The following is a 23,591-nucleotide window of genomic DNA, read 5'->3' as shown; positions in this document are numbered from 1 at the left end:
TTTTTTATTCCTCTCTTTCTCTCTGTCGCCTCATTTTATTATCGTTGCCTTTGTCACTTTCTCCTTCTCTGTCTTGGTCTTCTCTTGTTCTTTTGTTTCGTTGTCACTTCCTCTTTTTGCAGTTTTTTTTTGTCATTTCTTTCTTGGTTCTTGTCTTTTTGCACACCGTCTCACACACACACATACACACACACACACAGACATAAATAAATCCCCTTTCTGTGAAGTCCCTGAAGTCGGAGAGAGAATATAATTTCCAAAATCCACAAAAAAGTCACTCGCACATAATATTCGCAGTGCATTATTTCACTTGAAAAATAACACTCGCCCACCTAGCCTAGAGCTGAAAGCTTGCACATCAAACTTCCCAAGGATTCATCTGAGGTTTAGGCACAGTATTTAGGCAGAGGTGTACATAATATGTGGCTCCGGTGGCTCTGTGAAGGGGGGCTGTTACATGGTGAGGAGAGAATTTTATCCTAAGAGCTTTGTGTAATCCTTATCTGAGTATACATATTGTCTCTTTACTGGGGCGCCTCGGTTTGCCGGCCTCTCCTGAATGCTGACAGTGACTAAGCAGTGGGTAATTCAGGGCGTATGTTTTTGGTATAGCCACTAATATTAGAAATTGAAATTGCTATTTAACTTATCATAACCTGCAAGTGTGTGTGTAAGCGCACAGGTGTGTGTTTGCACCACCATGTGCCTTCACAAAAACAAATATTAATCACTCTTTTGTGTTTGTTCCATAGCAACAAATGGTTTTAGTATTTGTTTCGGCCAGCGCTGAATCGGAAACCGCATGCGCCGGACTGACAAGCCTCGCTGCGATACTTCCTTGTTAAGCGCTTGTGTTGTCCGTGTCTCTGTGAACAGTGTGGATTGGCAAATTGGATAGAATCTCATCAGGCGTAAATAATGGCAGCTATCTGTAAATAGCGTCGGAGCAGGGGAGCAACAGATGCTGCTCCTGGTGAAGGAGAAAAGCCTTCTCTCCTCCACTGAGCCTGCTCCCCACATGCTGCCACTCACGTATTTGGCTCCCATTTACACTGATCTATATTAATTCCTCGGAAAAAAAAAAAAGGATGAATAAGGAAGTTGATTAAGGAAATGAAAATCTATTATGCTGAGCCGAAGCTCAATGTGTTCCAGTCTGTTTCACACTCTGGGATTTTTAAACCTTAATGGCTATCCAGTTAGTCACAGATCAGCGAAGCAAAGCTGGGATACAATGTTTATTTATCCATCTACTTATTCTTTTTTAAACATTTAACCCATCTCCCTCAAGACATTTGTGGGCTTATCAGCTCCTGGATATAAGAGAAAAAACACTGAAGTCACATCCCAACTTTTTGACAATAAATATCTCTCTAAGCGACTACCCTATCTAAAATTCTGCATGAGTACAGTCAACAAAAACTCACTGAGCTACAGTAGTTTGATGAAATGTACCTGGCATTCATCAATAGCTGGAATGAAAGCTAACGCCTTCCCGTGTCCACCGAGGCTTGTATCCTCCCATTGATTTCTGGCCAGGCATTTGCTCACCCCAGCCAAGGTCCAAATGCAATTTAAGTGTTGTGTGGGGACGCGTTTCTAGCATAGAACCTGACATGGTGTGGTCAATAGCCCCGGGCAGTGAATGAGCTCTCAAGTGGTATACAGCAACAGCGAGACGTATTTCCTCCTCCAGCTCACCTCACGTCTCCTCGTCAAATTAAACGATAGGGGCTGGAGGGATTTCTGCGGGCCTTCAGCGTGCTTTCACCCTTCCATCTCTAAGAGGACAAGGCAGGCCGACGACAAACACCGCTGCTCACACATGCAGGAAAAAAAAAAACCACACACTTCAATTATTCCATTTAAAATGGCATCAGCTCTCGACCCTCTACTTCAGGAAATTAAATTTCAAAATGGACCACAGTAACGGCAGCAAAACAAAGGCGCTTGATGATTAAGGGGGGATTTTAATAATGCCAGATTTTCGACACGGGTCCGCAGAATATGGGAAATGAATGTAATAATTTCCAGGTCCTGAAAGGTTAGTGGATTGAACAAAAAGCCTGAAAAAGTACGGCGCACAAACTTTTTCAGTGATAATATATTGCATTTTTAATGGAGTTATTGGAGCCACTGCTATGGTCTAATATCTCCTGATGTTTTGTTGTTATGTATGAGTATTGACAAGATGCTGGAGAGTGATACGGCTGCTAGGCTATTACAGGCGAACTGTCACAACAGCTTACAAGGATTTTGGCCACTGACACTAATACCAAATATATGCCAACATGAGCAGCTATTAACATATGCCGGGCTGAAAAGTAGCACAAAGCACGGAGACATGTTAAAAATGACACATCGTTTGTTAAAGTGTGTAGACACACACGAAGGCCATCACCAGCTTCAGCATCCAACCCCTCAGCTGGGAGAATAATTGCCCCGGGAACCTGATGGACTGTCAGGAGTAGCACGAGCTTGTTTCCTCTGTTCTCCTCTTTTCTTCCCCTCTCGCCTGGTGACACAGACAGACGCTACGGAAGCACCTTGTGTTCGCCATGCATGGAGATAAACTGCATATTGCATTCTGTTTCAAGTGTTACAAATCTCTTGCAATAATATAATAAAAGATGTATTATTCATTGCTTCTACAGTGGCGGGGAGGGCGGGGGGGGGGGTGAAATATGCATATGGCGCGTGTGCTATTTCAAAAAGCCAACGCCGGGCGACATGTGACGGGTGATGAGGGAGCATCACATTGTGTCTCTGGTGTCATCAAAAGCTGGAGAGGGGAGATTAGTTGAGTGAGGACAACATGGGCAGATACAGGGCCACTCCATGGCTGGCAAAATCACTGTAATATTTGGAAAGAGAGGGATGCTGGTGTAAATAAGCATAAATTTTCAATCTACTGTACGATGAGAATCCATTTGCGGTCCCCAGGTGTGACAAACAAAAGGTTTGGATGTGTTTGTTCCAGATCTGTCTAAATGGTTTTGCTTTATTTCCCACTGAGATAGGGTGCGCGGGGAGTGTGGGATTGGGGTGCTGGGGGTGCCAACCGAGTAATTTCGTTGCCTACACACTGCAGAGAGTATAATTGCAGACCTTAAAAATACCCATTCTGCTTTGGCACGTGTGAAAAGCTGGGGGGGAAAGGCGGGAATTGTTGGTCATGCGGGTACACGAACATGTGGTGTGTGTGTGTGTGTGTGTGTGTGTGTGTGTGTGTGTGGGACAAGTGCGGTTGCACATTAGAATGAGATGTTTATAACACATATGCATGAGTACTACAATACATATATATTATTGCAGAGGAATGGTCGGGGAAAAAAATGCCTCCATTGTTTCATTCCAAGAAACCTCATCATGGCAGAGTATATTTATGAGGTAGCGTAAAATGCACTATATTTTAGGGAACATATTCTATTTTATGTTGGTGATTTCCAAGTGTTTTTCTATTGGCCTGGGGGCCTGTGTGAATGAGTAATAGACAGAGTAATGGCTTCATCCTCGCCCAGCTAAATTTGTTTTTCTTCCTCCTGCCTTGCAAATACAAAAAAACTGCCAAAAAAATGATAAATAACAGCCACCCAATTACTCTGGCATCACCGTATTCAGGAATTTATGTTTACATTATCAAGATGTACCACTGCTCTGCATGACAACACCTTGCCACAGAAACAAATGGCATTTACATTTCCTCTGGGTGGTAGCTAGGTGCAGGTTCCTATTCATTTAGCCAGTTTGCCTCCTGAAGTAATGGGAGGCCCTGACCTAGAGCCTCTCTGTCAGCCCATTAGTGAGCGTGGAGAGCATTGCATCGGCGCCTCTGCTGTTCTGCCACTCACAAACACCCCCTAGAATCAACACAAACAAGCCCAGAACGCTACCCCTCCTGCTCACACACGCACACACACACACACACATACACACACACACACAGAGCCAGGCAAAGATGAAGCTGGGGCATTGATTTTATAATGATGCCCTGGCTGCTTCCAGCCATGGAGGAATTGAAGCTGGCTGAGCTGAGCTCTTGGTGTGTGGAGAGTTTTTTGGATGGGAGCCCTGTTGGTTGCTGGGACTAGTCCGGTGGAGAGGCTAGGCTACAGACGTGTGCAGTCGGTGGATCCAGAGCATGTAGAACATGGAGAGGCAGCCGTGCCCAACTTTACAGAAACACCCGGAGCCAAGCGTCCCTCCTCAGCACACACAGACCTGCAACTGCCAATCAAAGCAGCCTCGGGCGCTGCCACTGCCTTGTGCGCATAAATTAGCATGTATTTGCATAAGAATCCACTCGTTTAGCAGACCCACTTGGCTCTCCCCCCAAATGGCATTTTCTCGCTCCCCCCTCCCTCTATCTCTCACTTTTCCTCTCCTTATCCTTTTACAAGTGCCGATAAGAGCTAGAAAATAGGGTGTTAACCCTTTTCATACCAAACCTCTCTTGACACAAATTACATGTGTGTATGCATGATTGAATGTGTGCATATGCTTGTTTGTTGTGGGTTTGCAAATGAGCAAAATGAACCAACAAATGAATCAAAAAAGCAAACAAACAAACATAGGTGCTTTAAGATATTTTAGTATTGCATACCACAGTCCACCACAGTTTCTTTTTCTGAAAATTGCCCTGCAGTTTGTGTGTTTACTCTGAGAGCATTCTGGTTGTAGGAGGAAAAGTTCTGCTTTTGCCATTACCAACATCTTTAAAATGTCTTGCACTTCAAAGTTGCACCGCAGCTTATGTGTCACATAGCATTCAGCAACACGGCTACATTATTCACAGACAACTTTAAAGCCTTGTTTTTCACGGTTCTGCCTCAATAGCCCACAGAGAGCAGCGGCGCATGCATACCCTTCTAAATTACAGCTTAGAAGTCAGGAAAATTCAGTTACTGGTCAGCAATGGTTACAAGGGAGGTGAGCGAGACAGTGGAAGACAATGAGATGACATGAATTTTTTACCATGAACAGCCAATCAGGACACCATACAGCAGGCCTGGCAGGGATTAATAAGTAAAGAACAGAGAGGGCTACACATTGCCCTGAGCACAAGTTTGGGGATGCAGTAATTGGCTAGGATTGTGCCTTCAGAGTCAACTAGAAACCGCACACATGAGCCTAATGACGGTCTCTCTGACTTTGTTGTACATTCTGCTTACTTTATTGTGGTCCACGGCTCTCATCTGGTACATTATTGAATGTGGTCTTTGGTCCTTAAAGCTGGCTACGATTGCTAAGTTCTTTGCTCCCAGCTATACTCCACAGGTGATTAGTTACCATGGATGTATTAAACAATGGATGAGCTATGCAAGCATGGTGCCCCATTCATTCTAATGAAAGCTGCTTGCCAAGCACATACAGTACAGAACAGTTTGTCTTGCTTCCCGCTTCTGTGCCCATGATGCATATGCATCGGTGTCTTTATTTGGCTCTGCCTGGCCAACAACTCGCCCACACGACTCGCATTAAAAACAAAAAAAATCTTGATACGGCTGCCTGTGGTTTTGAATGTGTGTGATGATCTGGAAAGTTAGAACTTTGACCACAACATCCAAATTGCCACACAGAGCAGTGCTGTTCCCGGCTTTTATACAAGCTAGTTACAGCAAACAATGTATTAGACAATGTGATGCAGCTGCAGCAAACAAAAGGGACACACTGTGTGAACAGTGTTTCTGTATGGGAGCTAAATTGTGCCTACGACGTGGATACTTCTGCCTCATAACAGTCAACGTCACAAACACATCCGAGGTGCAGATTTCTTCCACCTTTCACACATGCACACATTTGTGACTCTTGCATGACTTATCAGGCATGAGACACATAAGGGTTAACGCAAATCTGTGTGGGAGGTGGCATTAATTACACACAAATACACATTCACATGTTAACACAAGTTTGATGTGCGTTCAGGTGTGAATCTGTGTGACACAGGTGGCACTACTATATGTGGAGGGTGACTAGTACCAGCTACCCCATAGTTGTGTAGAAGCACATGACACGTACATATGTGCACACAAACATTTCTATTTATGATACAAGGGTCACATATGTGTGCAGCAGCATGAAAGTTAGGACCAGGTGTGTGTTGGTGTGAGTGTGACAATCAAAAAGTGATAACGCACACTTTTAAGTTTGGCATGTTTATTCCTTGAGGACAACTGGCAAATCTGAGCTCAGTCTGTGAGTTTGTGTGCGTGTGCGTGTGTGTGTGTGTTTAATTTTGCGCCCAAACAGCAGCTCAAACCCCAGGAGGTTGTGCAGTCGCTCAGGGGGCAGCTCTCCCTTCCCATGCTCCCTGCTGGTCCAGGCAAGTGGCTGAGCTCCCTGTCACTATCTCCAACCTGTGTTTCTTCCCTTTCCTCATATCTAATATGAGTCACACACACTCAAAGAAACACACGCACCCAAAGGGCTTAGACTGCCCTGTCTCATCCCATTTCCTCAGCGCCTTTGATCCCCAACCCTCCCAAAAATACATCGCCCCCCTTGCAGTGTTAACTTCCTGCCATGCTATTTAAGCTTCCTTGTCTGCCTGGAGCGACCGCGGCTTTGGCACTAGCTGCTGCTGTCTCCTAATAACAGCGCTGCAAGAAGAACGTGCTGGGGGGGCGTCGGACAACAGGAGAAGGACAAAAGACCCCGAGGTGCACCACAAGATAAGGGTGGCTCATTACTGCTGAGGAAGGGTTAATGTTCACAAACGGCTCTGAAGGGCCCCTCCCCAAATGCTGCTGCTTGTTATGAGAGCTAATGATGTCAGCGGAGGGCCCTGCTTGTTGATTAGCCTAAATGGAGGACTAATAGAAGTGCGTGAGCGTAATTAATGACTGAAGGGGAGCCTAACGAAGACGAGAACACACCACTGTGGTCGTGGGTGTTCCCGGGTTAAGCGTGTCCCCGGACAACATGGCAGGGCACCTCATCAGCTGACCACGTTATCCCCATGCCATCCCATGCCATGCCCTGCCATGCCATGCCACGACACCCACTCCAGCACCCAGACAGGCCAGCCTTTGTGGCCAGGCCTAATTAGCTGTCACAGCAGGTGGAGCAGGGACCAGGGACACTCTGTGGTCTGCTCTCTGACAGCACAGGTCCCCGCAGAGCTCCCCCAGACACTGACCGCGCCGGAACAACGTGTGTACATGTGTGTGTGTGGGGCTCTGAGTGCATGTGCGCATGCATGCATGTCTCCCTGTGTGTGTGTGTGTAGGGGGGGGGGATTATTGTGTGCTTGAGTTTGACAGAGACAATGAGAGTTTAAAAAAAGATGGGATGGTGAAGGGTGTATCAGGATGCAGTGTACACATACTCCCCCGCAGATGAGCAGAGAAGCTCATTTTATTGCAAATGTGGGTAGAAAAAGGTACAGTGTAGACATCTGTATGAATCTGAATGAAGTGTGTCTACATTTGGAAAACTTTAATTACACTCCAGTTAAGTTTTGCCTGTCACTGTTTTAGACAATGATAGTCAGCATTCACCTTGACTACCCCAGACACTAGACTATAACACAACAGAACAAAATACAAAAGCATACAACACAACGGAATCTAATTTCTTTGCAATTAGGTCATTATGGAACAAAATAAAGGACACACAGTATGTGAACAGAGAGTACTGAAGAGTGAGGAGATAATACAACTGTGTCAGAGCACACAGGAAACATATTGAAAAGAATACAGCAAAGACAAAACTACAGTGTCATCCTCCCTGACAGATTTACAGGCTGAAGCAGATGTGTGTGTGTGATTTATGGTGCATGGGAATAAGATGTAGTAGATGGCAGACTCTAAAGGCAGAAAAAGGTAAATAACTAATTTTAGGTGCAAAGATGTTTTCTCTGGGCAGATCTGTGGCCATAAACAATCATTCAGCCTTCCTCTCCCTTAATAGAAGCCCATTTACACGCTTCCTCTGAATCGTAAGACCCCTGTCACCTCTCTCCCAGCACAATACATTACTTAGTGTGTTTCCCTCCAACCCCCTGCTGCGTTTGTCCCTCTTCTGTTGCTTTGTGCATGTGTATGCAGGGGAAGATACAGTGCATTCTGATGCTCCCTTCTGTTTGCTAAGGCCTGTGTAAGCTGCAGTAATACTTCTTTACTGATAGCTCCGCTCACACTCACAACATCACACACATACACACTGCAGCTCCACGCACTCCCCTGGTTTAATCTATTACCATTTTTATGTGGCTCAAATATTCAGGCTGCGTTAACCAATGCATCATTATGAGGCATATAACTGCGAAAGCCAAAGGATTTATAGGCTTAAATAAATTATGTGATACGATGAGTTTTATGAGTTGCAACTTTGCAAATATTCTTTTAAATAATAATAATAAAAGAAAAATATCCTAGTGTTGTTGGAAGATGTGAGGAAATGATTCCCCCTCTCCCTACTGTTAAAGCCCGCCTTTAACTGCACATCTATCTCGAGCTATTCACACTGTACCTTTTCTTTACAATCGTCTCACGCACATTATATGAATTGATGGGTTCATTTGTGGCATTTAAGCATCATGTTTTTTTTCCCCCTCCTTGCACTTGCACTATCATTTCCCTCCATGTCGTACTTGTGTTCCCTTAATGTATCTCAAATCATTTCTATTGAGCATACTCATACACCGTGACGGCAAGCGTTATACTCAAGCACACACAAAAACGTACACAATGATGTATTGTGCATTTGCAATGTAATATGTTTTACACATGGTCACTATACATCACCTCTGACGCTGTGTGAGTAGGTCTATTTGATCCCATTCGGCAGATGGATCCAATTGTCCGGGCTGATATTGGGCTGTGACAGAAAGCAATCTAATGGCAGGCTCATTGATGATGATGAGTTCTGTTCCATTGCACTGAGATCCAGTCCAATTTCAAAAGCAAATTCAGCCATTCATCTTCCAAATAATTGTGGCACTTTATCAATTGCTCCCAGTCTTTTATCTATCACTTCGATTGATGTGATCATTTTCACAAACAGCCTTCTGTGCTAACGGCGTCTTGGAACACACTTGCAGGGCTGTGTGTGCTGTGCTGTGTGTGCTAGCGTCTGAAGGAATCTCTGCACAAGTTTGCCGGCATTTGTGAGTGTGTGTGTGTGTGTGTGTGTGTGTGTCTGTGCATTTGCTTGCAACTGAGAAAGTATGCATTAGAGTGTATGACTCCATGTGCTTGGTTATCCACATGCTTGCATTTGTTTGTGTAATAACAGTCCTCTATTGCTCATTACGACAATGCATCTTCTGTTCCATTATTATTATTTTATTCCTGTGTTTGTTCGGCTGTGTGTATTTATGAGACCATTTAACTATGATGGTGTTTGTTTGATGAGCATCTTCATTCTCGGGCCTTCCATTACTATCAGCAGCCGGTGAGTGTGTGTTTATGAATCTATTGCTCCTTTCTGCGTGTTGTCATGTGCATGATGTGCATGTAATGAGCACTTCATATTATCAGCAGCCTGTGTGTGTGTGTGTGTGTGTGTGTGTGTGTGTGTGTGCGTGTGAGTATGGCATGAGATTTTATCTTAAGCCTAATAGAATCAATAGCCAAACACGTAAAATGTTTTGGTCCCCTGGAGATATCTAGAACTAAGACCTAATCAGTGGCTATAGGAAAAACAGCAAAGACAAAAATCTTCTCCAAAAACAACCTAATCATATTTATGGGAAAATGAGTGTCAAACCTAAAATGCAACACAGCCGAAAACAAACAAAATGCTGTTATCTCAAACTTTATTTGTGTAATTTGTGTTCTTTGTGCAAAAAAACACGAATACAAACAAGAATAGGCAAATATTGTCATTATAGAAATAAAAAAATATTATAGTACCTTTGTCTGTGGAAAAAAGGGTGCACAAATGGGTGCATGCTCATCGGAGATTTCTTTCTGCTCTTGAGGATTTCTGCTCTTTTTTATTTTTTATTTTAATAACCTCTAATTATGGCACCTGTTTGACTAGCTTTACATGGAGTACCACCTGGTTCTGCTATTTTAAGGCTATTTGCACACGCACCTGCTACAAAAGAGATAGCTGGTGACATCCTCTCTCAGGTAAACACACGAGCATGTCTACATTATTAACCCAACACTACCTATGCAATGTGTGTCTGACACGTGTGTAATGCTTGTACATTTACTCTAAGTCACTTTTTGCTCGGAATTCTGTTAAGATCACACAGGGTTGATTTGATCTGATCAGATCTGAGGCACAGGTTGGCTAATGTACCGGCAGACAGCTTTGTGTAGTTAGGTATGTGTTTGTGTGTGTGAATGTATGTATCGAGCAAGCGTGTGATCATACTGTCTTGTTCTTGAGTGTGTATGCTTTGTTGAGTCTGAAATGTATGTGTGTGTGTGTGTGTACACACTGCACGACCCTCGCCATACATTACTTACTGTCAGCAGGCTGCAAGTGCATTTCTGTGAATGTGTAAGTGTGTTTATGGTAATAAGCTAGATGATTGGGGCTAGCTAGTTAATCAAGATATTTCATTTTGTACATTCTTACAATGTATTGCCACAATGCATTTCTTTTTTATTAGTGTCTTAAACTCATCCAGCCCCTGGCAATGATGTGTCATCACCAAATGTGAAACCCACCTTGGACAGACAAAGATATCTATTCTCGATATCTATAACAAAAACAGCCGCAAACGTTTGAATCTGACCCCAGATAAACTTTTTATAAACAATATGCTGTAGCCTTTGGCTACATGAGACAAACTCTGTGAAATTTCCATTGTAAACAAATACAGCTTTGTTTACATTTAACACTTCTCACCCAAACCGGGTTGATTATGTGTATCCTAAAGGCCAAACAAACACTTTGAAAATGCATTTCCTGTTTCATAAAACATTATGAAATTTGCATTGTTTACATTGCAGTGTTTTGGTTCTCCTCCGTGGTGTGATGCTACCTCTTACAGCACACTGGTAGAGAACAGAAGCAAAAGTAGAAGTCAGGCAGAACATGTAGCCTGATGGAAAAAAAAAAAGGGCATAATTGAATCGGAAGCACTGTTGCATCTTCCAAGAACAGAATTAGCAGTTTAGTTAACACTGTACACTGCTGCCATCTGTTTTGAAGCATAATGGTAATTAAATAAATATATAGCTTTGTATATCTATATATTTAAATCTATGTATCGCAGGCTGTTTCCTCTGAGCCCCATCCTGACTGCCTGTTTGTCACACGCCTCTCTGTGATTCTGTGCATTTTTGCAGGCTGTTTTGATGTGTGTGTTCGTGTGTGTTAGTGTCCTCTGGGCCTTTAGTGCTCAATTGTTGGATGTTGTCATTGCCCATAGCAGAACGAGTCCAGCTCCATTCTCCCCTTCGCTCTGTGCTCTGTGATTGCTCACCGCTGACTCCTCTCATCAGCACTGTGGTGTGTACGGGGCTGGAGCGCAGGCCTGGCACCGGCAGGTATATGAGAGGAGCAGAGCAGGATATACACTCATAAATCTGACAGATGCATGGTGTGTCATTACCTTCCACTTATTATTATTCTCCCACTCCTCTTTATACCGTGAGCCACTTTAGCTGTTTTCCCGGCCCGGCTCAGAAACATTTGTACTGTGGCCTTGCAGAGTGATAGATGCTCCTGGGGAGGCACCGGGTTATTGTTGCGATTCCTGCTCTGGCTTTTTTTGTTGTTTGTGTGCAGTGCTTGAGTCTGGGCATTTAACCTTCTGCGTTTGGGCGTATGCATTTGCAGCACTATGTGTACACTATTATCAACTTGAATTGCTTTGTTTTTGCGCAGATCTCATATACATACACATACATGTTCCCTGTCTCCTGACATAGACGGAGTTCCACTTAATCTCTCTGTTCATAAAACAGCTCAACATACATGCCATTTAAAAACTACTTCCCAAAGGTCCAGGTTGGTTAAATGCTTGCAATTTAGAGCAATTAATATACAGACACACATGAGACATCCAGGTACTTGTAGGTTACAGCCTCTGCCCGTTAGCATGGAAGTGAAATAATCACATCATAAATACTTCTCCTCCCCCGTCAATATGACTAAAGACAACTAAATGTGTAAGAGTGGCTGTTATACCATGACATGCAAAATGAAAAGCAGACGTCAGAGCAAAGCTAAACCTCTGCCTTCTTCCTCCCTAATCCCTGAGCCTCTTATATCCATTACTTCCCCCTTCTCTCTTTCTCTACCTTACACTTCCTCGCTGCTCCTTTCTCCTTCCTTATTCCGCCACTTACTCCGCTCTTCTCCTTTTCAAATGCACAAATATGTACCACACACACACACACACACACACACACACACATATATACACACATCCCGGCATGGTGTCCCTGTGGCCCAGAGAAAGAGAGAAAGAGAGACAGGGAGAGAGGGAGGAGAGAGCAGCAGTCGCCTCACAAGAGCAGACCTCATAAAACTCCCTGTCACTTTGACTAATTTGTTAGTCTTGTCTCACTGTGTCGAATCGTCACCCCCCCCTTCCCCCTGATGCACCTCTACCCCGACTCCCCCTGTCCTTCTTTCCACCCCCCCACTCACATCCACGGGAAGAGGAGGGAGGGAGATAGGGAGGGAAAAAAAGGGGGCAATAAATGTAATATAGTGCACTGGCCATTGGTTGCAGTGATCTACACAGCAATCCATCTACAGTCAGAGGAAGAACAGAGGCTTTATGGAGCAGAGGATAACATGATGGCTCGATTTCTCATCCACTTTCTGTCTCTGTCCGCCTCTGTCCCACCTCGAGAGGAGGCCTGCTGGGCACCAGTGGAGTAAAAATAAAAATAGGAAGGGAGAAAGGGACTTTTCTGAACATAGACTGGGCTACACTCCCTAAGACTGGATTGGGTTGGACTGGACCAAGCAGTGTGGGGTGGTGCAGACTGGTTCAGATGCCCAACTGGGCCTCTCAGAGGACCAAAGAGCCAATATTGGATTCATAGAGATAAATTAAAAGCCAAAATCCCGCTCCAGGGGGAATCAATTGCCAGGTAATTATGGAGAGCGGGACAGAGATTACAGAGACAAAACCCAAACACAGAGATGCTCCCTTATGACGCTGAAGCATCACACCAGGGAAAACTGTTAGCTGGTTACAAGCAACACTTTTTTTTTCTTTGCTATTGCCACCCCCTCCCCCTTTCTTAACCGACCCCCAGTACCAAGTCTTTAAATAGGAGCTCGGGCTCAGAGCTAAAAATAGGCCGCATTTCACCACCAGCCACCCTCTGCTGAGCTGTCAGCGCCCCTTCTCCCTCTTCTTCACAGTGAGGCAGACACAGCCCTCCTTCATGTGTTTTCGAGGGAGACAGGCAGTGTGTGATCACTCCGGCTCTAACCCATCTCCTCCAACACGCAGGGCAGGCCCAACCTCTCCTGACTCGCTGGCCTCACAGGGAGGCTGCTGTGAACTCGCACACCAATTTGAGAGAAAGACTCATTCCCGCTGCGCCGGCCCTGTTTCTCTTCCACACAGAAATGAGGGGAAGGATGTCCTGACGTGTGAGCGATGGGTGATAGAAGGAGTAATTTGGGCTGGTACAGTACAGGCTGTGCAGGATATGGGCGCTCGCTTGCCGATGAGATGGGCCTACAGTGAGATAGTTGTATTTCAAGATGCTGGTTTTTTTGTGCTGTATTACCTGAATGGATCCTCAATATATAACAGATCCAATCTGGAGGAGGGTCATTTTATCAAGGAATGTTGGTCTCTGTTTACATGTACTGTTTTCCTTTCATTTGGGCTGGTGCGAGGAAAAAATATCTTTTCCGACACAAATGACAAATATGAAAAAAAAAAGGTAAATCAACTACAACCTTACCATGACACTGTAAAGTGAGTATTGACAGAAATGCCAATTCCACTCACTGAAGCAGCAGAATACTCTGAATTTCTTAAACCTCCAAGGCACTGGTAATAATGACAGAGGCATTTACAGTGACTTTATAGGTCAGGGACCTTGGCATCCTTAAATCTGCTTTTGGATTGAGGCTTCTCGGTCTCAGCCACCGCTACCGGCTCTTTGTTGGCTCTTTAAGAAAAGTCAGTCTGCATTAAACATCTTTAATTGAGCTTAAAAGGCTGTAAATGGCATCAACAGCTCCAATGAATTCACTGACGGCAAAACTGCAGAATGATAATGAGAGGCATCAAACAATGGAGGGCTTATCAAGAGAATGGTACCTGATGACTTGAAAACTAAACGGTATCTGATGTGTGAGATTAAAAGAAAGGAGCTGAAACAAAATGTGAGCAAAGAGAAATGAATACACAGTACCATTATTATTTTTTCTATTGTGTATTTGTTTGTAACAATTTGCTGTGAAAAGGTCACAGTGTGTCCAGCTAGATTAGCTTTCATGAAAAATCTTAAGACTGTTGCAAATTCATTATTTTCACTACATTAGAAAAGTCCTTAATGGCATGAATTCTCAGGCAATAGCAGCATGTAGCAGTGCCTCCCTTTCAACGGATCTTGCGAAGGTGGTGCCAGAGGTGTGGGCTTGAGTGACACAACTTGGACTTGAGTCTGACTTAAGTCACAAATGTGATGACTTTAGACTTGACTTGACTTGACACAATCAAAAAACTGGACTTTAACACCAATGATTCGTGACTTGACTTGGACTTGAGCTCTTTGGCTTGAAAATACTTGATACCTGTCCCCTAGCCCAAAGATTAAAAAGTTTGCAATTTAAAAAGTGTGACACGAATCAATTCATTTCATTAATGCTATACACTCCCAGCAGTTCAATGCTTAATCCTCCAGAGCCTCCACTTTGTCTGAACCAATCTGGCATCCCGTCAAGTTGCAGGAGGGAACCATGAAGAACTAATATTACGTTATTGAGTGCCAGTTGGAAAAAATGACACCAAAGATAATTCTGTTTGCACACAAAACTGTGGGGTGGTCACCAAAATAACAACTGCAGTATGTAAAATGTGAAGGAGATGGAGGTACTTCAAACAAACTTGGGAAAGATCAAACTTCAGGACTTGGGACTTGTCAGTCTTGACTTGGGACTTGACTAGTGACTTATTTGTGTCCTGAAAAACAATAACTTGGTCTTGTCTGCATGACACTGTATTCTGTGTTTCAATGCATTTCAAATTGCAGCAGACCTCAATCTGTAGCGTAACTGTTTCAGTTAAATTTGAGAGTGGCAATTCAGGAAACAAGTTATTTGTTTTGGAAGGGAAAAAAAATAATTTCCACAATTCTCTGGGGAAAGTCATGTAAACAGGATTATTTGGGGGAATTGTGAGTTTATGCAGGGCTCAAACAGAGTAATGCTCAATCACAGTTTTGGCAGTAGTGACTTTGTTGTTGCATGTAGATGCAGCCAAAACTAAGTAAGTCTAACTTTATTAATTTCCCAGTACAAACTAAACTAAATGGAACCAGAATGGCAATGTGACACTTTCTTTACTTTATTTTTCTTACTTTTATTTTAGTTTTCTTCTAGTTTTACTGTGCTGCATTGTTACACTGCACAAATGGTCTTTCACAATAAAACTGCATGAATTAAGACTGTAGAGAACTTCATCACCAGCCTATGGCACCTAATTTGTGGAGACATGCTGTGTATATGTCCCTTTGTCACTTTGCACCTCCTGGACAAGCATATTTTTCTATTTAAACAAATTAGTCTACACTCTTCCTTTCATTTGGTGAGCCTTATTCGTCATGTGCCACTGTGATTGGCACAACTGTTTAAAAGTTATGAGATGAGTAATGTGACTGGCTGAGAGGGTAATGATTCATCACCACATCCTCCTATTAATATCCCACTTCACCCAACATGCCTGTCGAGCGTGGATGCTCACTGAGGAACAAAAATAGCAGGTGCGCCAGGATGTGCCTTCATTGTGCATCGTGTGCGCGAGACACAAAACTTTGCAGACTGTTGTAAATGTGTCGGTAAGATACGGCCCAATATGGCAAAGATGATTTTCATTACAGCTTTGTTAAACCACTGTTTGGAAATATATTTCATTTTATATCGTGTGCATTTAGCTCACTGTCTTTTTCTGAGTGACTTGTCTTTTAATTGCACAAGCAGCACTTAAAGGGATTTTTGTGGGTTCAGCCCAGTTATCTGTGTGTCTCTGTTGGTTCGTTCTGTCTGATGCACAAATTATTACAACATAAATATTAAGTGATCATATAGGTGATTAGGGTGTTGAGAAGAAATTGAGAAGTACTAACTGTTCCAGTGTTGTTTAGTAGATGAGATTCAAGGTGACAGCAAATACATAGATTCAAATTTGAAAATCAGGATCTGTCCAATTGAACTTTGGATCACTAAAAAGTCCATCTTCACACTGGATATTGCTAGTCAATTAAAAAAGAAAAGAGTGACAGCTAAAGAAACTTGACAGTGTATGAAGAGTACAAGTGCACACACCTTTCTCGTGATTCAGGAAGAACATTTTTCTGTATTTAGAGTTTCTGGTTGATAGCATTTCTCCTTGCTTGTTCTGTGAGCAGTGGTATTCACAAAGCATGGTCAAACACGGTCAAAGGCCAGCGGTGTCCTTGTCTCTCTTTCTCTCCACTGCACTGTTATCAATCAGACAGACTAGCAAGATAGATGGACTGAAATGCATGCACGCACACACACACACACACACACACACACACACACACACACACACACACACACACACACACACACACACTCTGAAACTTACACAAAGTCCTTTACTGGAAAATGTAAGCAAGTTCCTCTCTTTCACACTGTTGGTTTCCTACCCCTCCGTGACTTCAGCGGACTTTTATTCATCATAACAGAATGAAAAATATAGATTTGCCTCTAGAGATTAGAGCAAAGAAAAAAAAAAGAATGTATAGACATAAAGGAAATAGAGCATGAAGGAGGGGGAAATATGGAGAGGGAGAAAAGTGAGTGAAAAGAAAGAGAAAGACAGAAAAAGGGAGAGATGAGGAAAAAGAGAGATGGCCTCTCTAAGTGCAGCAGCACACAGGCACAGAGCTGTGAGTTCCCAGGCAAGACAGCATGAGCTGCCTATTTGTCAGCATTGATCAACCCATTAAGGGGCTGTGGTGGGAAGCATATTGGTTTTGGAGGCCAAAGGGGCAGAGAGAGACAAAGATAAAGCAAGACGGGGGGGTGTTGAACTCCTTTCAGCCTCGGCAGCCGCACGTCTATAGGATGAAAAACCCTGTAGTCCTCCTCTCCAATGTCTATGCAGTTCATTTTGCAGGGCCCAACGGGAAGGTAGTTGATGTCATTTGTCTTACAGCATCTCTGGAGGCTCCACTGTATGCGTTATCTTAGCTTTCTGCCGCTGCAATGCTAATAAGGAAGCAGCCAGCTTCTCAGACAGACAGAATGTCACTTGTCCTCTTTCTAAATGTGTGTGTGTATGTGTGTGTGAGTAGGCAAAGGGTGGGTGGTGGGTGTGGGGGTGGGTCCTGGCCCTAGGGGAAAGCAGGCTGCCTCTTCGCCCAGCCTCTGATGAATTCATATAATTAACTCTGCCTTGATCTGTTGGCTAATCCTGCACTCAGTAATAAGGGATTAAAATGTCACCTAAGCCACCTGCTGTTATTGAGCCCCTAGACTTTTTGTGCCTCCGTGTGTGAGTGTGACAGAGAGAGAGAGAGGGAGAGAGAGAGAGGATAAAAGTAAAGTGAACTTCAAGATTTCTGTGCAGTAAGCGCGTGCACGAGAAACATTCCCTCTGTTTGCACAAAAAAAATGTATGTAGAGGACACTAAAAGTAGCTCAAAGAAGCAGACATCTTAACTGCTGCCATATGCATGTGAGCGCTACTCACAACTCCATAGTTTGGCATCTAGCTGAACTCCATAATTTGGCAGGAAGCTGGAGCAGACGTTGCAGCAGACTCGCTCTGAAAACTCATTGTCACAGTCACTAAAAAGGGACATGAAAGTGGGACATGCTGGAAGGTGGGAGTTGAGAAATCTTTTTTTTCCCTCCCCTCTCACTATGACCTCCTTGGACCAAGTAAAGAAAAAAAGAAGAAGAAAAAAGAGAAGAAAGAAAGGAGTGCCAATTGGTTGGCTAACAGCCCACAGCCCAACGGCCAGCTTGCTTTGCCTGCCTGCCGGCCACCTCCGCTCGGTTGCCTAGCAACCCCAAGTGTACTTTTGGGTTGTCTAATGACTCTTGTTGCTACAGTGGCTCAGGGGCTACTAATGAAGCCTCCTGACCAATCGCTGCCGTTTAAGACCTGAAAGCTGACTGATCACTGGACAGGGATCTTGGGACTTCAGGCTACTCTAAACCTCTTATGTGAGACAAATTCTGCCCCCAACCTCAGCTGCTGTCAAGACACACTCACACACACACACACACACACACACACATACACACACTTGCGATATATACACAGAACCCACCTTAACTAACTGATCCAACTGACCTTAATTCTCTCCACTCCATACCCACATACATCAGTGCTTTACCCTACCTGCACTTCACCTCGGACTCACATGTAAACATATTAAGGGGAATATTGATGGCTGCTATCCAGCCAGAGAGAATGATAGTGTCCCTGCCTGGTTGTTTAAGGCCATACAAGGATGATAATAATGATGGTAAGGAACCCTTCAGCCCTAAACACAAACCAACAGGACTCTCAGAGCCTCAGTAAGTCAGCCCCTGACACATAATGGCTGTAGCTTAAACAAACTTGAGAATATAAGAAAATTTAATGATGACATACACAAAGTCGCACACTATCAATGATGTTCACCTTCAAAAAACAAGAGTAGACGATGTATATTTACCTCTTTACCTCTTTTCCTCACATATTAGCAAGGGAAATTACACTCTGCACTTACTGAACATCTGCATGTGGGGAAGTTCATTTGTATGAGTGTGACTCCATCTCAGTCTGTGTGTGTGTGACTTCATTCGCCTGTCTTTGTGATGCGACCGTCATCTCCCTAAGCTTTGTTCTAGTGTCACAGCATATTGCTCGGCAAGTACATTATGTCCCCAGGGGTGTCACCATGTATATGCTTGTCTATACATGTCCAAAGTCTTAGGTCTATATTTGGCCGTGGTCAACTGCTGTCAAGTGCTGCGTTGCCTGAGGGCCCAACACCCACTGTGCTGCCCTAGCTGACTGATCTGAGGGGGCAGTACCGTGTGCCATTCACTGGCACTCACATGTTGGACCTGTCTGCATGGCCTAGTTAGAAAGATAGGCCCACTGCTGACTGAAGCCAGAAAAAAACACCACGCCAAATATAAAACACAATGCCAAATATGATATGCGTGGGTAGCCTCAATAAGCAAGGGTCTTCGAGGGTGGCTCTTAACACCCACCCTTTTCACAAAGGAAAGAGGGGATATTATTCCTGTTTCAGAGACGGCACAAGATCGAGTGTTTTTCTGTTTTCATATTCAAACTCCAGGGAGTGAGAAAAAAATGAAACCACAGACAGGGGAGCAAAAAGAGCCAGGGGAGTTTTTATTCACGGCGTGCAGTTTTTAAAAGGGTTTTTTTTATGTTAGCTTGGCGACGTTTTGCTTTCACCTCACTATAAAATGGATCTTCAAAGGTTGTTTATCGATTCCCTACTGTTAACCTTTCACAAGCTGTTTCACAGCTACGCTGTTCGGTGGCTCTCAATGGCTTCCAGGAGGAGCAGGCTGGGGCAGGGTGGGGTTGGCTGTCCAGACCAGTGGCATATTGGTTGTGAGTCACAAAAGGCCTTGTGGGTAGAGAGGAAAGAGAGCAGGAAGGGATGGAGGCAGAGAAAGAGGGATTGCTGAGGGTCAGGGATGAGCAGGATATAGCTGGTGACTGGGAGTCTGGAGCCAGGAGGGGACAGGAAGAGCAAGGGCCAGCCTGAAAGGACCTCTCCCTGTGGGGCTGGGAGTGGCTGATGTAATGGCATTAATCTCCAAGTGCCATCTGACACCCAGTGTGGCTCCGTCATTGAAAAGTGCTAATTCTGCTGAACTGTGAGGGGAATTCAGGCATCTCTAGAGGCAGTGCCCTGGATTAATTAAACACGTTGGCATGGAGCACTGCACAGATTTATCTCTTTTACGGCATCGCCACTGTTTGATTTTTGCGTTTAGCTCGCAGAGCAGGACAAACTCAGGACATTAATGCCAGGAACACTGCCACATTTCACTTGTTCTCACCCACTTCACATATTGTAGCCGTTGCTCCTATCATTTCATGCTAACCTGGGATTTCCCTTCTCTTCCCTCCCTCTCTTTCTCTCTCTCTCCAGATGAACCGGCCCATCCAGGTGAAGCCAGCCGACAGCGAAGGACGAGGAGGTAATTAACCTTCTCCTGGTCTCCGTTGCACACCCCCCTTAAAAAACACACACAAATGCACAAATACACTGGAACAGCGCACACGCAATCCTTAATATTCTGCTCTCACTTGAGACACACTGGGAGTTAGTAGAGTAGCCCGTAATATAGGTCACTTGCTTCTATTGACTTCCCATCTGTGCCAGCAGAGGGGCTGTCTCAGGTTCACAGTCACTGGGAGCGGTTCAAAGACAAGACAGCGAGACATGGAGAGAAAGAGAGAGACAAATAAAAGAGAGGGGAAGAATGGGAAAGAATGGGGAGTGGAGGATCTCCATCCCTTGATCTCCATAGAGTGATAGTAAAGTCTGCGTACAGAAAAGAGGCAGTGGAATACACCCCAGACATACACAGGCGAGCACAAACACACAAACTTATAGAAACACCACAGAGCTACTACTTAGGAGTGATACAGTATCAATTTGACTGAATGTATTAATTTATTAGTCACTGAATAAAGGGAAGAGGCAGCATAAGTCTTCCAAAGTGGGACGCACAGTATCATTATTTAAGGAGTTTGGAAGCTTTTTGTGGTATGCACAGTATCTGTTTATGTCTAGAAGATGGAGAGCGCAACTAATTGACGGTTATATACAGTCCCTGTTTCACTTCTATAAAAACAACATACATATGTACAATACTCACTATAAATGTATAGATTAGATGGTAGATTGAAGACCCATCAGTTACCAAAGTCAGATTTAGTGTGATTCAAAGACTACGTGTACATGTCTATATATATTCTTCTTTCAGCCCTTATTCCAAAAAAGACAATATTCCTACTGAGCTGTTTACATGGCTATTGCAATTGAATTTCACTTATATTCCCATTTACATGCAGCTATGCATACTCTGATTAACATGCCCTGACCTGAAGTTTATCACGTCAAAATACGGAATAGTAGAGAAGCTGGAGCCGCTTGTGCCATTTTCTTTCTTTGCATCAAGTTTCCTACCAGTGGCAAACTTGTTCAACTGCGTGAACACAGCCTGCCTCTTTCACACCTCCAAGCATATTCTTGAAAAGGTCAGCATTGCAAAATTTGCTCATATCCAAAAACCTGTTGATATTCAAGTCTTTCAGAATGTTTAAAAGAGGCTGCGCGTTGCAAACTGTGGTAAAGACCCAAATTCAGATGCGTATTCCGAATGTGCTGCACACATGTTCAAAGAATGGTCCTAAAACCCGAATAACATCAGGATATCCCACATCTTACCTGGAAATAGTACATTCGGCATAAGGCCTGATTCAGAATATCTAAACAGAATATGCTGTTAACATGACCCATATCAAATACAGAATATTGTCATATGTGCATGTAAACGTAGTCAATGTGTGAGATCACTTGCTTAAAAGAATATTCTTCTTTAAAAAGTAAACCTGCATGTTCAAAGCATGCGTCATGACATTTAAATGTGCAATCGTGCTTTGACATTACACTGATTCCCTTGCGCAGCCTCCACCCTCCATCTTTAGTCTGACTGACATGGTGATTGACTAGATCATTCTGAAGCCATTTGTGACTAACATCGCTGAGGTTAATGCAGATTAAGCCTGTTAAAGATTTACATGGGTGGAATTGGATCTAATTGGACCGGTCTGTGTCTGCCCTGTGCTTGCATTTCAGAGTGGTGATTTAGACTGCCTAGGTCAGATTAGACTGAGCCACTTCGCTGATTTATGTGGTCAAGTGTGAATCAGATGGCCCATTTCTATTGCCACACACACCCCCGTGTAGATCTTATTTTTGTCATGGCGGCACTTTAATTAACGGCCATCTAAAAACAGGCAAAGTCTGACCGACAAGGTCTGGGCGAGAGCCAATCGGCATTCTCACCAAGATAAATTGGATCTCTGGACTTAAGAGGGGAGGATGGATGGGCCCCAATATCAATTACTACCCTTTTTTTTCAGCAGAAAGAAAAGGGAGATGAACAGGCAGTGTGAATGAAATACAGAGAGCTCTTAGGCTGGCACAGCCCCTGCTAGTCTGTCAGATGAACTTTCTATATGGGAGGACAGGATAGGACACAGCACAGAATGAAATAAGACCAAGCAGACAGGCCCCAACAGAGATATTGAGCGTTAATGGCAACAGGAAGTCAGCAGACAGGCCAGGGAAGTAAACCACAGTCGCGGCTGACAATGAAATGAGATTTACTATGAAGGCCTGTGGTTAAAGGAAAATAGACAGCCCAGCTAGGGCTGACTAAAGGAGAGAAAGTAGCAAGGGATTCATCTGTGTAAGGCTGAGGAGCAGTCAGGTTCACCAATCCCAGTGGGGCCTCCAGATTGTCAAACCCAGGGCTGCACCAGGACATTTGTACCTCTAGAATGGAGTCACATTTATCACAACCAAGACATCAGCAATTATCTGTCATGGGAACTTGTGCAGGGGTCTCGATTACGTGCCTGTGCAGGCATTAGGGCCCATTACTCCATTTGGAGACTCCAGTAGCCCCTCTTTTGTTCATGGTGTCCCTGAGAGACGTCCTCTCTCTGGGGATATGGGAGTGTCAGGAGTGGAAGTAAAACCAGAGCTCAGAAAATGACTGGGGGTGGAGGGAGGGCGCACAATCCTGCCGCTCGGCTGCCATTGTGGATCACAGAGCTGATTCTCTGGCTGTCTATTACAATGACTCATGTCTTATTTTATTTTTTCCTTGGATTATCAAGAAAGAATGGAGCATAGGAGGGGCGCTTCACAGTCCTTAAATCTATTTCTGTTCCTTGAGTCAGCCGACCTCTTCCCCACAAAGTCCGCATTTATCTTATGCGCTTAACACCATTCTTTTTTTTCTGCCCAATTCTATCAAACCGTGATTTAAATTCAGAGATACAGCGACACAATCGAAGGCATGGGTCCTCTGCCTATTCGCTCTGTGGTCTGAGCAGGAACAGACACGCTACAGTATATCTCCACTTGAAACCAAAAAAATTTGCTTCAATCCAAAAGGGACAAACATGAGGGAAAGTAGACATCTCTTGCTCTCTCTGTATATATTGTTTCTTTTCTTTCCCATTCTTCCTCTCTCTGTCTCATTGGTACTGCAGTGCAAAGGGAGAGATGAAGCAAGTGATAGTGAGAGAGGTGGGGATTCAGTACAAGGCCCATGGAGGAATGCGAGGGAGCGAGAGATGGAAGATAAAAAGAGCGAGAGGGGAAGAGACGACAGGATGAGAAAGTTAACGGAGGGTGATGGAGGCAGCTGAGTGAATCTCAGCAGTAAATCAT

At 44.0% G+C, this 23,591-nt stretch overlaps 1 protein-coding gene and 1 long non-coding RNA gene across 5 annotated transcripts in view; one reads left to right on the top strand and one right to left on the bottom strand.

Annotated features, from left to right (window-relative positions):
* Positions 1-23,591, top strand: part of celf6 (CUGBP Elav-like family member 6) — a 143,819-nt gene that overhangs the window by 68,033 nt on the left and 52,195 nt on the right. For all 3 annotated transcript variants that reach the window (XM_050046678.1, XM_050046687.1, XM_050046696.1), the window contains exon 2: positions 20,268-20,316. In XM_050046678.1, coding sequence (XP_049902635.1) covers positions 20,268-20,316 — 49 coding nt within the window. The remainder of the gene's footprint in view (positions 1-20,267; positions 20,317-23,591) is intronic.
* Positions 1-23,591, bottom strand: part of LOC126391786 (uncharacterized) — a 155,586-nt gene that overhangs the window by 109,423 nt on the left and 22,572 nt on the right. The window lies entirely within an intron of this gene.

Source organism: Epinephelus moara, chromosome 1 (genome assembly GCF_006386435.1).
Source record: "Epinephelus moara isolate mb chromosome 1, YSFRI_EMoa_1.0, whole genome shotgun sequence".
NCBI classification, from domain to species: domain Eukaryota; kingdom Metazoa; phylum Chordata; class Actinopteri; order Perciformes; family Serranidae; genus Epinephelus; species Epinephelus moara.
Note: the sequence above shows the minus strand (reverse complement) of the source record. Positions and strands in the feature narration are given on the sequence as shown.